Here is a 15,897-nt window from a genome sequence, read left to right as displayed (position 1 = left end):
TTCTTTCATTACAAATAAAGAGAAAAATGTGCCTCCGCAGGACAGCTTACACCAGAGGTTCCCAAACTGTGGAGCGCGCCCCCTAGGGGGGGCGCCATGTCATTGCAGGGGGGGCGGGAAGCCGTCTGGATGAAAAAAAAAAAACATGAATACTGCATGCGCTGGGTTTTTACCTTAGAATGGCCAACTCTCTGTTATTCCTATGTCAATTTGATACAGTAGAGGCTTCCACACTTCCCATATTTGTGTCCTCTGTCACTTTTATCAGCAGTTAAAACTGTTTAATCCGTTGTTAACATGTTGTAACCTGTTTTTCCGAGCCGCCTTTAAAGGCAACATGAGCGCTACGACGCTCGCGCTGGGTTTACACCTGTGAAGGAGACCTGCTGCTGCTGTGCGGAGCTACGCAGGTGTGTTAGAATCATGGCAGCAAACCAGCAAAACACAAAGAACTTTTCACAGTTTTTCCCTCCAAACTAACCGACTGAGTTGAGTAAAGCTGTTGGATGCAGGTAATGTTAGCTAAAAGATGACTAGCTAACATCAATACAGAACCTTAAGCTTAACAAGTACCTTGTATGCTACCGATGTTGGCGTCTATTTTCAGTTTGCCCCCAAAGAAGTCGATGCCCCCCCCCCCCCCCAGTGGAAATCACTGGGGGGCGCAGAAGAAAAAGTTTGGGAACCACTGGCTTAGACTATCATATGTGACTGATTCTGAGTTTATATTACAGATTTTAAAACGTGAATGCTGAACATGAGCCGTTCTTATTTCATTTTAATTTTTTTCTAACTTTCCATAAAAATATGTAACTTGGTGTTTCTAATGACATGACTGCAAGTATTTTAGAGGATTTAATATTTTTTTCTCTCATCTGCTGCCTTTAACACCAGTCGTTGATTTACAAGTGGCAATTTATATTAAATCTTTTTTTTTTTTTTCAAAGTTATGAAAAAGTGTTTTGGGGTTTCTGTGTAAATGTAAACTAAAAAGAACCATGAAACAACTGGGGTCACCTTGTTTCACACTTCCTGTGTGCTGCAGTTTCACACACAAACAAAAAATATTAGCAGCTGACTCCCTGTGAGTGACCATCAGAAAGTGAGAGAAATAAAAATGTGTTTGTAAGCAGGAGTTTTGTAGATCGAGCTTCCTCCTTGGCCAAAAGGTTTTCAGTTCACACTCAGGAATGAGGAAGCTCAGACCTGCAGGAACCTGAGTCTGTCTGGTGAAATCACGTTTTCACTGCATGTTTAGAACAAAGCGACTGACAGTCATGATGGGACGCCACTGGAGATTAAACAATCTGAGCTCCGTACTTCTCCTTCTTTTCTTTGGGACACGATTCGTCTGTGCTGCAGGTAAGTAACCAGCATAAAGCTGATTGACTTATTTACCTTTTATATGTTAATTTTCACTGTTAATCTCTTCTGTTATAGGAGGTCATCAACTTTGTTTTACCTATGGATGCTTTGACTCAAGTGACACCCAGCTCTATTTGACATTGGACGATGATGAATTGTATTATGCAGATTTTAAAAACAACGCTAGCTTCTGGGATGACAAAATAGCAAAACCTATACGTTCTGAATATGTGGATAGGTACTCAGAAAAATACCGAGTCATGTGTAAAAAAGATATACATCGATGGAAACCAGACCCAGATGTTAGAAGGACTAAAGGTAGGTAAAGTTCAGATTTCTGCCTTTTTCGATTCTATACACCATAAAATTCTGGCAACCACAGCTGCTGGTATTTTATCATAAATTAGAGATATTATATATATATATATATATATATATATATAGTGGAGGGTAAAGTTTCTCCAGAATTATAAAGAAAATAACTTCCCAATTTATTTTTTTAGATCCACCAGAAGTGATTATTTACACCAAAGACGAAGTGATTGAAGATGTAGAGAACAGTCTTGTGTGTTTTGCCAACAACTTTTTCCCACCTGCCATCGACATCAGGTGGACCAAGAATGACAAAGAGGTGGCAGTGGAAGATCCCTTCATCAAAACTACTTCCAACTCTGACGGGACGTTTCATGTTTTATCCTACCTGAACTTTGTTCCAAAGCAAGGAGACATTTACAGCTGCACTGTGGAACATGAAGCCCTGGAGGAACCCAAGACCAGGTTTTGGGGTGAGAAAGTCTTTTTTTCTATAGCTTCAAAACTTAAATTGTCTCTACTGGTGTTGTAGCTTGAATTTCAAATATTTTTTCCCCTGTTCTCTTTTTCTTTAGATGTTGAAACAGAGGAGATGAGTGTGGGTCCAACCGTCTTCTGTGCACTTGGTATGACTCTTGGGCTGCTTGGAATTGCTGCAGGAACTTTCTTGTTTGTGAAAGGAAACCAGTATTGTGACACCCCAGACATTTTTGCTTAATGCATATCATAAAAGAGTAGCCTCCTTTTTGACTTTATTTGCATAGAATAATCTTTAGGCACTTTCAGGTTTTACAAGCAGGTATTTTGGGCATATGTTATGTTGGTGTAACAAGAGGAAGTTTGTAAATGTTCATGTTAGCTAAATTACTTCCAGTAAAATGACACACTTGGGTTTAAATGTCTTCCCTCAATATAACACTACCATGCAGATGTGTTGCATCTGTATATGTCTGATCAGATGCAGCGTCAGTAACTGTTATTCAACAAGGAAATCATTTAAAATAAAAAATTCCTGTTTTCTATATGTTGTTTGCTGTATTCCTTAAGTCTACTTATCACAAAGTTCAGCTGTGAGGATGGAGAAAAAGAAGAGAAGAAAGAAGAGAAATAATCAATAACTATATACCGTGATCAATATTAATAGATAATACATTGCATATAATTTTCAATACTTTCACTGAACTCTGATCCAGAACTGCACAGCATTCTGGGGGATGTAGGCAGAGGAAAAGCTTTAGCCTCTCTAACTCTAAGCAAGGTTAAGCCAACTAAAGTTGGTGGCATTCACTAACTAGCTTACTGTTTGGTTACCTAACAACAACCTGTCGTGTAACTTGCCTAGCATTAGTTACAGGTTACACCAATGAACCTAATAACAGCTAAAAAAAATAAAATAAATAAACATTGGTGTTGAGTTAAGAATGATGAGGAAACAAGAAAGGTCCCGTCACCAGTTTGGCAGGATTTTTTGTATTCCTGAAAAATGTGTTTTGATGTGTATGCTGGAATTCCCCAGAAATATTTTCATCTAGCACCTGGTGAAAGACAAATGCAAAACCCTTCCTGTTTGGCTAACACAACAAGATTATATCGATGGGGTTATCTTAGGTCGTGGTAAAAAGATGCAGAAACAGTGAGAGTTTTGATCAGTTTCCCACAAATAGAACATGTTCATATTTAAAGGAGTTAGCCTCTCTAACTCTAAGCAAGGTTAAGCCAACTAAAGTTGGTGGCATTCACTAACTAGCTTACTGTTTGGTTACCTATCAACAACCTGTCGTGTGACTTGCCTAACATTAGTTACAGGTTACACCAAAGAACCTAATAACAGCTAAAAAAAAAAAAAATAAATAAACAACATTGGTGTTGAGTTAAGAATGATGAGGAAACAAGAAAGGTCCTGTCACCAGTTTGGCAGTATTTTTTGTATTCCTGAAAAATGTGTTTTGATGTGTATGCTGGAATTCCCCAGAAATATTTTCATCTAGCACCTGGTGAAAGACAAATGCAAAACCCTTCCTGTTTGGCTAACACAACAAGATTATATCGATGGGGTTATCTTAGGTCGTGGTAAAAAGATGCAGAAACAATGAGAGTTTTGATCAGTTTCCCACAAATAGAACATGTTCATATTTAAAGGGCAGAACCTTACATCAGTGCTGGGTAAAGAGTAAGCTTCTGTTCAATAAAATCCATCATTTTGATGCCTAAAACAGGCAGGTCAGACTGAATACCTGACAGGTTATCATATCAAACCTTTTGCTTTTATTGTTTTGAACATACAACAACGAAGGTATGTGTGGTTTGGTTTTGTTTTTTTTTATTTTGCTGGTATGTGGCTTAGCTTCATTTACTTCCTCAAAGCTGTGTGCTTCACAGCTTTGAGGAAGGTGTGCCTCGGTTATAGAGGCACACCTGTGCTTCACAAAGCTTGAGGAAACATGAACACTTACAGTTTTCTTTTTACTTTGTTCTTGTCTCTTCAAAGTCAAGGTAAGTTGGTACATTTTTATTTTTACTTAGGTTTTAGTTAGCTGTTTTGGGGAGGGGAACAATTAATTTAAAGCTCAATGATTTCTCTCATTTCTCTGCAGTTTTTTCAGAAGACGACTTTTACCAAGTCAAAGCATGTTGTTCATTCAATGGTCCAAACTTTGACAAGGTTGAATACATACTTACAACCAGTTTTAACAAGCAAAAGATGATGGAGTACAACAGCACAAGAGGAAACTGGATTGGATTCACTGATTTTTCAATTGCGATTTCAAATTACTGGAACAAAGTCCCTTATCATAAGATTCAAAGATTAGTGGAAATGAAACTAATATGTTATGAGAACATCAATACTATTCAAACCATCGGTAAGAGCATTTCTTTTTAACAATATGAACACAGTTTTCATATTACTTGATGTGACAGTATGGAACTGAGACTATGATGTTTTACATGCTCATTTGCCAACAAACACATAACTTTTAAATGTGCTGTTATATTTTTACATTTTACTTTTCCAATTATAGAGTCATTAACTTTTGTGTTAATTTCTGTGTAGGTGCATTAGAAAATGTTCATGTTTTTGTTCGCATTTACTTGTTCATGACATCATGCAATGGACAATATACAAAAATAAATTAAAAAAACTCGAAAATGTGACGATACATCTCAAGGGGTTATCCTTGAAAAAAATATATAAATAATGTGAAAAAAAATCTTAAATAATAACCCATTTTTTTCTAGGAAACCTGTCGACAACGCCGTCCATGAGGCTAAAATCAGTGAAACAGCCAGACGGTCGACATCCAGCCATGCTTGTGTGCAGTGCCTATAACTTTTACCCAAAGCTAATTAAAATAACCTGGCTGCGAAATGACCAAGAAGTGACTGAAGGGGTCAGTAACACAGATGCCATCCCAGATGGAGAATTGTACTACCAGTTTCATTCTTACCTTGAGTACACACCGACTTCAGGAGAAAAAATCAGCTGCATGGTTGAACACGTCACCCTGTCGGAGCCAAGGATCATTGTTTGGAGTAAGTTTGTTATTGTCATGCAGATACTTGACATGCAAATAATTCAATATATGATGGGTTTTTTTTCCCTGTTTCAGACGACTCACTTCCTGAAGGAGAAAAAGCTAAGATTGTTGTGGGACTGTGTGGACTGATCCTTGGTTTGGTTATCTTTATCTCTGGATTTATTTACTACAAGAAAAAATGTGCTGTGTATAACTCTGTCCACTACAGTGAGGAGATGTAAGTTTGTTGTAGGTCACAACAGGCTTCGTTAGCTACAGCATAGCACAGAGCAAGGGGGAGGAAGAATGAGAAGCAACATGAGATTATGATTGACAGCACTATAACCTGCCTCTGATTGGTTGTTTCGAGATAGTACTGGGAAAAGGCAGAAGAAAGAGATTCTTTTACAAATTATCTCTAATCCTACACTGGGGACGTGGGTTAGAGCTGCTGCTGCTGACTGACTCATCTGTTGTCAAGGGACAAGTTGAATATCTTGGTAATTTTATTTTCCTTAATTCATTAAATGCTAGTGAAATGGAGGCAAGCCGTAGTCTGTAGCCAAGCTAACTATACTAAATGGTTGATAATCTCACAGTCTACTCACCTCTATTGGAGAAAAACTATGTTACAGATTGGTACTCTTGTCTTTTCTCTCTCTTATCTCTCTATTATTTTTTTTTGAGAACCTGACTATTATTTTTCTTGGCAGCATAGTAACTGCCACAGTCGCTCTTGTCTTCTACTGGCTGCTGCTGAACCATTACATGCAGATCCAGGGGAGTTCAGGGCAAATATGGAGGTGTGGTTTTTGGTCTGGGAGTGGGAACATGACATTTTTACTGTTAAAAACAATATTAGAAAACACAATATATGATTAATTTTGTAACTGACAGGGCCCCATTTTTATTATTTCTATGAATAAAATAAAAAGAGAAAAAAAATTGTGGAGGGGCCCCTGTTGGACAAAGGCCCTTAGAAATGTCATAACTCTACACAGCACCCCTGCTCTCAATAGCTATAACCACCCCATCACTGGGTTCCTGCATGGAAAAGTGGGGATGGTTAACTTACAATTATCTTAAAGTAAGAAAAAATTCTTCACATGTGGCCTTACCGTAATTATAAAGAAATTAGGAAGGTCTGTAATAAGTACAACTGTAAACATGCAATAAATAGCAGAAATTTCTTCATTTTGTATTCAATAAAAGGTACTATGTGTGTTTTATTGTGTATGCTGGCATTCCTCAGACACCTTTTCACCAGATCTGTGGTTATATCTATGAGACTTTTCAAGTTCAAGTTTCAGCATTTGTTCATCAGTGGTGCAATTCATCACTTTATTTTGCTCCAAGAACTAAGCTCTTGTGTAGTGATTAAAAGATGGAGAAACAATGAGGGTTTGACATGGGACCATTACTTCTCCCAGCATCTCTAAAAAGCTCATAATAGCATTTTTGCTATTCTTTGCACATCTCTTTATTATTGTAAATGTACTGTTTTTGCACAAATTCACAGAAACACACTTATCTTTGTGTACTTTACACATTTTGTTTGACATTGGTCTGTTCCTTACATTTTATGGAATTTCTTTCTTCATCTGCATAGTTGGCATTACTGTACAGCTGTATTTTTATTATTACTGATTTTATGTGTATTTTGTGTCTTTTCAATGTATTTGCTGATACTGAATCCTCCTATTTAGGGACAAATAAAGTATTTTATTCCATGCTGTTTGAGATTCATGAGTCTTTGTAATAGCCCGTACAGCTTCCCCGTCCCTGCTGATGAAAACCACCCACAAAGCATTACCGCCTTTTTCGTTGGGGGAATGATGTGTTGAGGGTGATGTGCAGTGCTTATTTTACGTCATCTGTAAAATTGAATACATGCAAAAAGTTACATTTTGATCTAATTTTATGATACAACAGTAGTTTTTCCTCGTCACTCAGCTCTATGGAGAGCACAACTAACAGTTATCTTGTTGAGTCTCCATGCTTAGCTTTAGTCAAATGATGACTCTCTAATTAATGTTTTCATGGGGGGGATCTGCTAAATGACTGTATGTCATTTAGCCATACTTTTTCCATTTCTAGATAATGGATTGAACGCACTTCATGTATGTTTTATTGCCTAACCCTGTTATAGACGTCTCCAAAACCTTATTTTGACTTATAAAGGCAACTAATTGCTCTGGAAGGCCATGTATCATTTTCCTTAGCCTTTCCAATCACATAGCACTTTGTATAGGTTTCTACCATACAATGAAATACAGGTTTGGCTTTAATACAGCAAAAATTCAAGGGATATTAATACTTTTGCAAGGCATGGCATGTGTTAAACTTCTCTTGAGAATTATCAACAAACTCATTGCCAACACAGGTAAACTGATATTTCCTGCTGGACAGCATAAGATAATATCAGCCGGGTTTTCAAGCCAAGTTCCAGTTTCTTAAGTCATGCTAGCTGCAGTTTGCTGAGTTCCCATAGCTAAAATGAGCTGAAGTCAATATAACAACAGTGGGAAAAAAAATAACCACATGATACAGTAGTATCACCGAGTTTCTCCATTAATCCAAATAACGTTGAATAAAAGCCTTTTCACCAAATATCACCAGCAACCATATTTTGGATGTTTCTTCTACCCACCCTATATTCACTATGCTATTTTCCTCCCCAAGTTAAAGCATTTAGGAATCCCCCAGTTGCCCCAATTGTTGTTATAGTAGGGGCAATGGTGGCAGGAGTTTGCCCTGTAATCAGTGGGTTTCCGGTATGAACCCCTAGCTCTGTTGTTGTGTCCTTGTGCAAGACACTGTGCCCACCTTGCTGGCTGGTGGTGATCAGAAGGCCCAGTGGCACTTGTACATGGCTGCACTCCGGTAGTTGTCACCATTGGCATGTGCCTGTGCACATGAATGGGAATGACTGATTTTCTTGAAACGTGTCTTCCAATGTCCTAGTAAAGCACAATGTAAGTCTGATTTCATTTCAATTAGCAAACCACTGCTACTTCTAGTTAAAGAAGTTTGCATTTGAAAGCAGAAACAAGTAGTGAATTCTGACATTTTGAAAAGGGCTGGGATTCTGGGGCATAACACAAGCTTGATGTTAGTCTGCTTTGACCATTTTAGTTTTGATGCATGTTGGGATCATTGTCAATGGAGATTGGTTAGGATGTTCAAAAACAAGTCGGGAGCCACCAAAGCTCAAGACTATAATAAACTATAAGCTACAGTAACACCACTGCCTCTGTTCAGAGTAAGTAAGCTTAACATTAACATGGACTGAGAGGGAGTCCAGGTTAGGCTTCCCACCTAAAAGCCCAGTACTAACTATCAAGCTAGGTGTTTGCAGCATCATGCCGAGGGTATGATCCAAAACAGACATTAAACAGCTGGTTTTAGGTTTCAATCTGCAAAAAATGTTTAAAAACTGACTCACACAGTGTTCCTAACCACACTGTTTGCCATTCTGCCTGAATTTTCCCTGGGTATAGTTGTTTTTAGGCTCTTCTTGTTTAAGCGCTAAAAAACAATATTACTTGGAAAGACAGAAAAAAAGATAGCAGGGTTTGCCAAAAATGTGGGAATTTTATCACAATCAGTAACTTTCTAGAAGGAACGACTGCATGGAAATATTTTGCAGTCCATTGTTTCTTCCTTCCAGCAAAGGAGAAAGTACCCACTGTTTTCCCCTTGAACCAAACAGGTGATTTTCTAAAGGATAGGCAATTTTGGTTGAGAAGTTAAGCAAAGCAATGTTGATATCCATCAGCACCTCTTCAATTCATTCCTCTGTTTCATACACAGCATAAAAACAAAGACAGATGCAACGATAGTGTGATAGGCAGGTTAAATAAAAAATATATTTTTTTTGTTGTTGTTTTGCTCAGGCTGAGTGAGGGTGTAGAGAAGTGCGCTTTGCTCTGTTTATGTATAAAATATGAGATGATTTTCCCATGCAAATTGAACTCCAAAATACTCCAGACTGAAACAGCGGTGGGGTGAACAGGTTGTGTAACAGAGTGGGAGGTTTGAGAAGCAGCTGAATGTATGTGGTAGAATTGAAATATCACCTAGTTCCCACCCAAAGCAAAGACAGAACATATATTTGAGACAGAACTGTATTTATCATTTTAATGTATTTGGCTTAATATTTGACAGAGTTTGAAATGAGAAATCAATTGTTTTGCTTCATCTTTTATGAAATCCTGCCGTTGTGGATCAAATGTTGTGGCAGTCATTGTCTAAAATGTTACAGGCATATCAGGATTCTTACTGTACAACACTGCAGTCAGATAAGAAATAAAATGATGCTGTTGCTGAACATTATGGTCTAAAAATATGATTTTTGTTTGTGTGTGCACCAACCTTTCCCGAAAAAAAAACAAAACAAAAAAAAAAACACTATTTTTTTTAGCCTTGTTTAGCATTGTTCATTCATTCAGGTTTATGTTTACACATTTTCTCTTGTTCTTCTCGTTAAGAATGTGTTAACCACAAGGCTTATAGGATTTTGATTGTGTTTCCCCCCCCTGCAGAGTTAAGCTCAACTCGGCTCCGGTACATTTTCACATACCAGACGTATTCTTTGTCTTCTCAAAAACAGGAAGTTATTTGCAAATTCACCAATCTTCTTGTGCCATCATGTCTGGTGCTCCGTGAAAAGACAGCGAGCACAAATATGCAATCAATGTACAAAGCTTTGTAAAAATTCATTCTTGTGGTTTTGCACAAAAATATACCAGACGTATTGGTTGTGGGCATGGTTTCCAGTGAGTGAAAACACTGTAACACACATGCTGAGATTTTATCTCTCTCCATCATGGTAGTGTCATGCAACGCTGCTTTTGATAATCAGTTCATCTTGTTCCTGGAAGGAGAATGTGAAGAGATATCATTATGGGAAAAGTCAAGTAGGGGGAAATACATCCGATTTATTTTCAAATAAAAGCTTTACCTTCACCTCATTAGTGCTTGATGGCTATGAGAACTTTCACAGAATCAAAATAATCTGATTGCACAACAGTATCGGTCAGGAGAAGAATACAAAAAAATGTGCAGAAATATAACTGCCATGGCATAAAGACGTTCATCAATAATACAAAAACTCACTAAGCTAATAATAATAATATTGGAATATGTTTTTGTGCTGATTATATGGTCCTCTGTGCTAAGGTTTGGTATTTAGAACATTGCAATCACAAAGTATCAGCACACGTGTCGCAGCACTATCTTCTACATTATAATTATTTAAAATCTTTGCTTAACCTGATATGAGATAAGCACATATGGATGTAAATTGAAAAATTGCAGAAGACTCTACAACCGGTGAATGTCATTGGAGAAAAAGCTGAAGGAGACACCGATATGAATCTAGGAGAAAATAAATGAGAAGAGAAGTAAGTCTACTCAATCAAGTCCTGTTACGTAATGTCCCAACAGTCTGCCAGTGTCCTGATCATCTTCTTTTTAAAAAACACTTCCCTCATTTTTGTACTCTCTTTAACTAAAAACCAAGTCTCTCCAGTCTATGTCTCCCCTTGATTTTCTTATCTCCTTTTTAACATATGCATAAACACAGCACTGCCTTTGGCCCCTCAGCGTGCCGCCAGGCAGGAAGTAAAGATGATGCACACAGAGGTGATGCATAGTGAGTGATCACAGCTTTACATAAGCTCTAATTCAGTGACCCCAGATGCTGCAGAGATCCAGAATTGGATTAAAATGCCAGTAGAGCGGAAGGCATGACTGGAGGGGGGCCTTCTCACACCTGCAGCACTAGATATGCCACAGCAAGAAGGTCGCCTATTCTGCTTTTGTTTTCATTTCTGAAAGTTGATTCCAATGATGTTCTACCCTGTTAGGTTAATACCAAATAAAATACAGAAAAAAATAATAATCTTTTTGTAGCAGCAACATTTTAATAGTAAAAGAGTGTAGAGCACACATGACTCAGTCTTGAAATGTAAATAAAGGATTCATGTCCAGCGCTTTGCACTACTCAGACTGATGCTTTTTCACATTTTGTCACATCGTAGCCTCAACAGATTTCATTTGGATGCGGTGTGAGATTCTAGCCCAAAATAGAGCACAACATTGAAAGTTACCCTAGTATCTTCTTTACAAAATAGCTCAAACTCAGTCAGATTGGATGGAGAGTTACTGGGAAATTACATTTTCTCGTCTTGGTACTTTAACTCGGGTCATATCTGAGTGCTTTGATCAAAACCATTTCATTGCAGCTTTTCATGCATTTTTAGACACTTTGTCTTGTTGAAAGGGGAAACCTCTGCCCCAATCCAAATCCCTAACAGGTAGTACTCAGTTACTGCCCTATACATTTATCTTCTCATCTATTTCTCCATCAATGACTCACAGCCATCTCCTGCAAAGCATTTTCCACTAAATGATGCTTCTTACTTTGTGTTGGCCTATAAAATAAAATACAACATTTGTGGGGGTATGAAGAAAGCTGCAGCCAGCATAAACCTCCAAATCACATAAACCTAAATAGTTCTCTTAAAACAATGTCAACAAGTGTTCTTGAGTGTCGCTGCGAACATTGCAAGTCAGCCCGTCGACCCGTGTTGCACATAATCCATTTGCGTTGAGCTACTGCGCCGTATTGCTGCCTTGCACCAGCTGTCATCCTCTGTATCCTGTCACGATCCCTTGGTCACCTTCTGCAGCGAGTGAATTTATCAAAGCTTCGCAGGGAATTAACGCTCACCTTGACTTTATGCTGGTTCAGCAAGCATGGAGTAAAATACAGTCTGTGTGGGGAGTTCGCCCTCAGCAGCATTCCCACGTTTCTGCTGATGCAGCAAAGAGTAAAATGTGTCTGTACTCTTGCACTTTATCCGTTATGGGGGTGGAAAACCCCGATACTAGAGGTTCAAGGGTTTAGAGGCTGCAAAGTGAGGGAGCCTCGCCTGAGCTCAGGAGTTAATTAAATGTTTCTGAGTGTGTATGTTCCTGTCACTCATTGAAAGGAAGTTGCTAAAGTGTGAGCGGCTGGTGCTTATACTTCCTTGTGATTTTTATTTTTTATTTTTTCCCCATGTTGACTTTCTGTTTAACTCGGGTTTATTGTAGGATAATAGCTGAGTCTGTGCACACTGTTTGTGTGACAGATGCTTGAGAAGTACCAGCATCTGCCACAGAGCTAAATCTGTCTTAATGAGCTCTGCAGGCTTCCCATCACACATTGTATCTCTGGCGTCTGGTTTTAAATTGAGGTGAATCTCGAGGTCAGGATGTATTCTATTCCGAATCAATTAAAACATGAATACTATTTTAAAACTGTATGAACTTCTCTGCTTCACTTTTGGCCGCGAGGTTTATGTGGAGCAATAGCAGTTCCTTTTGTTCGATTTTCTTTTTCAAAATATATCTATACATCTGTGCAAATGGAAAAGTAACTGCACCACTTAAGATAATTTCTTGGCGTACGTTTGCTACTTTCATTCAGATTTCTTCTTTTAAAAACTTCCTGTTTTGTTTTTTGTTTTTCTCTGTCTGAAATGACTTTTTCGGACGAGTAATTTCTGGATTTGGAAGGATTGTTGCTGACTTAGACGTTTGTTATGATGCCAAACCATAATAATAACCTCAACATCTCAAATAATGCCTCATCTAAAACCTATATCCCAGATGAATCTGGAAGGAGGCATCATGGATGCAGAGCAGGAGTAAATAGGGGAGGGAGGAGACGGAAGTTCAGGTCAAAGTTCAAAGCAAGATCTTCAGCAAACCAATTGGACGAACTTTAATCACTAACAAATATCCAGCCCGCCTAGGAGTTCAGTATTATTGTCATGTTTTATTAAGAAATGGCTGTAAGGTCATGTCACCAGCATTTTTCTGCTGACTTTTCTAACTATGCAAAATAAAGAAGTGTGATAGTTAGTGCTCTGATAACACTGTTGGTACCAATAATTGTGACACATGGGATTGTGTTGAAAATGTCACTGTATTAAAATGTTTTGGGGGGTTTTAAATTTTTTTTTTTAATCAGTGGTGCCAATAAAACACTCCCTGAAAAAAATTCTAATTTATTTTTGTAAGCCCTGTAAGTTGCCTATGATACGTTTAATTCCCTCCGTAGATTTTACTCTTTGGCGAATGTAAGATGAATTGTAATGAAGCTCAACGGCTATATAAACGTATCTCAACATGAGGACGCTCATTTATCCACACAATGCTGAGCTCTCAGGACTGTAATTATTCTGTCCATGCATGAATTTTAATTACATCTTATCACTGGGCCCACTATTGTCTCGCGTTCGTTGCTGTAAATGTGTGTGCTCCTTGGGATCCTGGTTATCTTCTCACAGTGACAAATCTCTTGGCTGAAGCACATTTAGCAGTTTCCCACCACCAGCTGCTGTGTTAGAAAAAGGAGACAGAAAAGCAGACAGACACGCAGAGTTTGGGTTTTTGGGTGATCCGTTTGGTATTTTTTCTCTGAAACATGCACTTGGTGTCGCATCATGAAAAACACATTCACCGACTTGCATGAATTATATTTCAGAAGCCAGATTCCTGAATGTAATCTGGTGTCTTTTTTTGCTTTTCTTTGCTTCCAGAGATGCATGATTCCCATTTGTTGAATGCTTTACTTAATATCACTACATCTTTTTCCATAGCTTTCTTTTGAAATTAACTTTACTTGATCTCATGATGTTCTTTCATTCTGGTGTAAAACATAAAATAAATGATTCATCATGCAAAATCAAACAGGTTAAGATGTCAGCATGTTTGCCTTTCAGTTAGAAGACATAAAGCAACGTGGAAATGAAGGACAAAAGTCAATCATGATTTTGACTGCATTTGATTCCTCATTTTGGTTTCATTCATTTACATTTTGGTTTCATTCATGCTGTGAAGGAAAGAGAGTGGCCGAATTGCTGTAACAGACCAAACATGGCGAGTTCAGAGCACAAATTGAACATGAATGAGGGAAAGAGAAAAAAAATGTAAAAAAAAAAAAAAAAAAAAAAAAACAGGCAGACAGATTCAGTGACATGTGGGATTGTAGAAGATCAATTACACCTGAACATAGAACAAAACAATATATTTTCATCTCGTCAGCCCTTGATCCTACCCAACAGCTCTGTTGTCCGACAGAGAGAAAGAGAAATAATAATCGATTATTCATGGCCACTCTGTCTTGAGTCAAGGCCTCTTCTCCCATTTCGTCATTTGATGGAGATTTCCAAAGACAACAATGAAAAGTGTTTCTCATTCATCAGCTGCAGCTTTTAGGTAAACAACAGACGGAGCCAAAGTACAATGGCAGGTAGGGAGACTGGCACAGTAGCTGGCCTGTTTATACAAAATGTCCAAAAAGCCTGAATTAATGAAGGGCGACAGAAAGAGGATGGTGCTTCATGTTAATTCTCTCCGGTTTGCCATCAGATTGATCAGGGCACTGCTTAGTGGTCCTCCCGAGAGGCCACTTTGCCTCTGTGATTTCCATCCAGTGCGGAGATTTATGTGCACTCTCTATGCAAGCTGATGTCACTTAAGAGGTGCACCTCCCAATTTTTTCACTTGTCTGCTCCTCGCTATCGTAGTGGATTAAAAAGTGCGGACAAAACAATGCATTAGTTTGCTTTGAATCTGCATATTTGCTTGTACTTGCTAAGCTCAGATTTAAAGAGGAAATCTTCTTCTTGCTGTGAAGCATCTAAATGATGTTATTGCACATCTGTAGTGGCAGATTTTATAATGCGCTCCTCACCACTCTTTTCATTTAGATTACCTGAGTAGTCTGATCATAGAGGTTGGTCATCTGGGATACCTGTACAGTGTCATAAAACAGCAGGGGTGTAGGTCCTGCATGCTTGAGATTAATGTTTTTGTTACCTTCCTGACTCAGAACTTATCAGGATCAAAGCTGTGCTCCTTAACATCAAACAGACAAACCCCCAAGTTTTAGCAAAAGGAAAAGGCAAAGACTACATGTGCTGAGCTCCACAAAAATAAACTTTTGGTGCATAACAATCGCTTGACTCACTCTAGATGAAATAACTTTTCTTTTTTTTGTGCCTTTGGTATTTGAGCTATTCAGTGGGGGCTTCTGATATGGGCTGTATGGACACTTGCCCAGAGTAGTGTTAAAAAATAAAAAATAAAAAGAACCAGAAGATAAAACGTATCTTCTTTGTCAGCTGTGCCCTGTACAAAAATCATAGAAATAAATCCAGTTTTAGTGGCAGTCTTCCTCTTTACTTAGAGTAGTGACTGGTTATTTTACGGTGCTTTATGATATTTACTAGGAAGACAAAAATATCCCTTCACTATTTTGCTTCACGTGTGCATAAAAGATATTTACGTGTATACACGTGTAACAACAAATAAACATTTGCTATGTTTGATTAAATAAATTCCTGATCGATCAAGCAGTAATGAGTTCCCTCCTCTACTACACCTGACTGGTGACACAGTGTTGTTGTGACAGTCATATTTCTGCCAGACTCCAACAGCTGTGCAGTCGGAAACACCGCCATCAACATCCCTGCTGGGACTTCTTCATCACACCTCATTAGTTTCCTCTCATGGTCAACAGACGGGAAAAAAATAACTGGAACTGCACAACAAGTTACACTTCAAGCATGTTGCCCGGTTTAAACTAGCTCTGCTCTATTGCACTACACTATCATATTTCTACGTATATTTCTGTGCTGTCCATTTC

General features: G+C 38.2%; 2 protein-coding genes across 2 annotated transcripts; both read left to right on the top strand.

Moving 5' to 3' along the window:
- Window positions 1-1,188: 1,188 nt before the first annotated feature.
- Window positions 1,189-2,701, top strand: LOC106903620 (H-2 class II histocompatibility antigen, A-U alpha chain-like). Its single transcript, XM_088008312.1, has 4 exons — window positions 1,189-1,362; window positions 1,441-1,683; window positions 1,869-2,150; window positions 2,253-2,701. Exons 1-4 carry the CDS (start codon window positions 1,251-1,253, stop codon window positions 2,393-2,395), a joined length of 780 nt encoding a protein of 259 aa, XP_087864438.1. The 5' UTR covers window positions 1,189-1,250; the 3' UTR covers window positions 2,396-2,701.
- A 1,321-nt stretch (window positions 2,702-4,022) lies between these two features.
- On the top strand, window positions 4,023-6,927 carry LOC106903619 (rano class II histocompatibility antigen, A beta chain-like). Its single transcript, XM_014967560.2, has 4 exons — window positions 4,023-4,170; window positions 4,272-4,538; window positions 4,915-5,208; window positions 5,286-6,927. Exons 1-4 carry the CDS (start codon window positions 4,119-4,121, stop codon window positions 5,432-5,434), a joined length of 762 nt encoding a protein of 253 aa, XP_014823046.2. The 5' UTR covers window positions 4,023-4,118; the 3' UTR covers window positions 5,435-6,927.
- The last annotated feature ends 8,970 nt before the right edge of the window (window positions 6,928-15,897 follow it).

The sequence above is a fragment of the Poecilia mexicana genome, unplaced genomic scaffold (assembly GCF_051168715.1).
Source record: "Poecilia mexicana isolate PSO_F unplaced genomic scaffold, ASM5116871v1 scaffold_8, whole genome shotgun sequence".
In the NCBI taxonomy this organism is placed as follows: Eukaryota; Metazoa; Chordata; class Actinopteri; order Cyprinodontiformes; family Poeciliidae; genus Poecilia; species Poecilia mexicana.
This window is presented reverse-complemented; position numbering and strand designations above follow the sequence as displayed.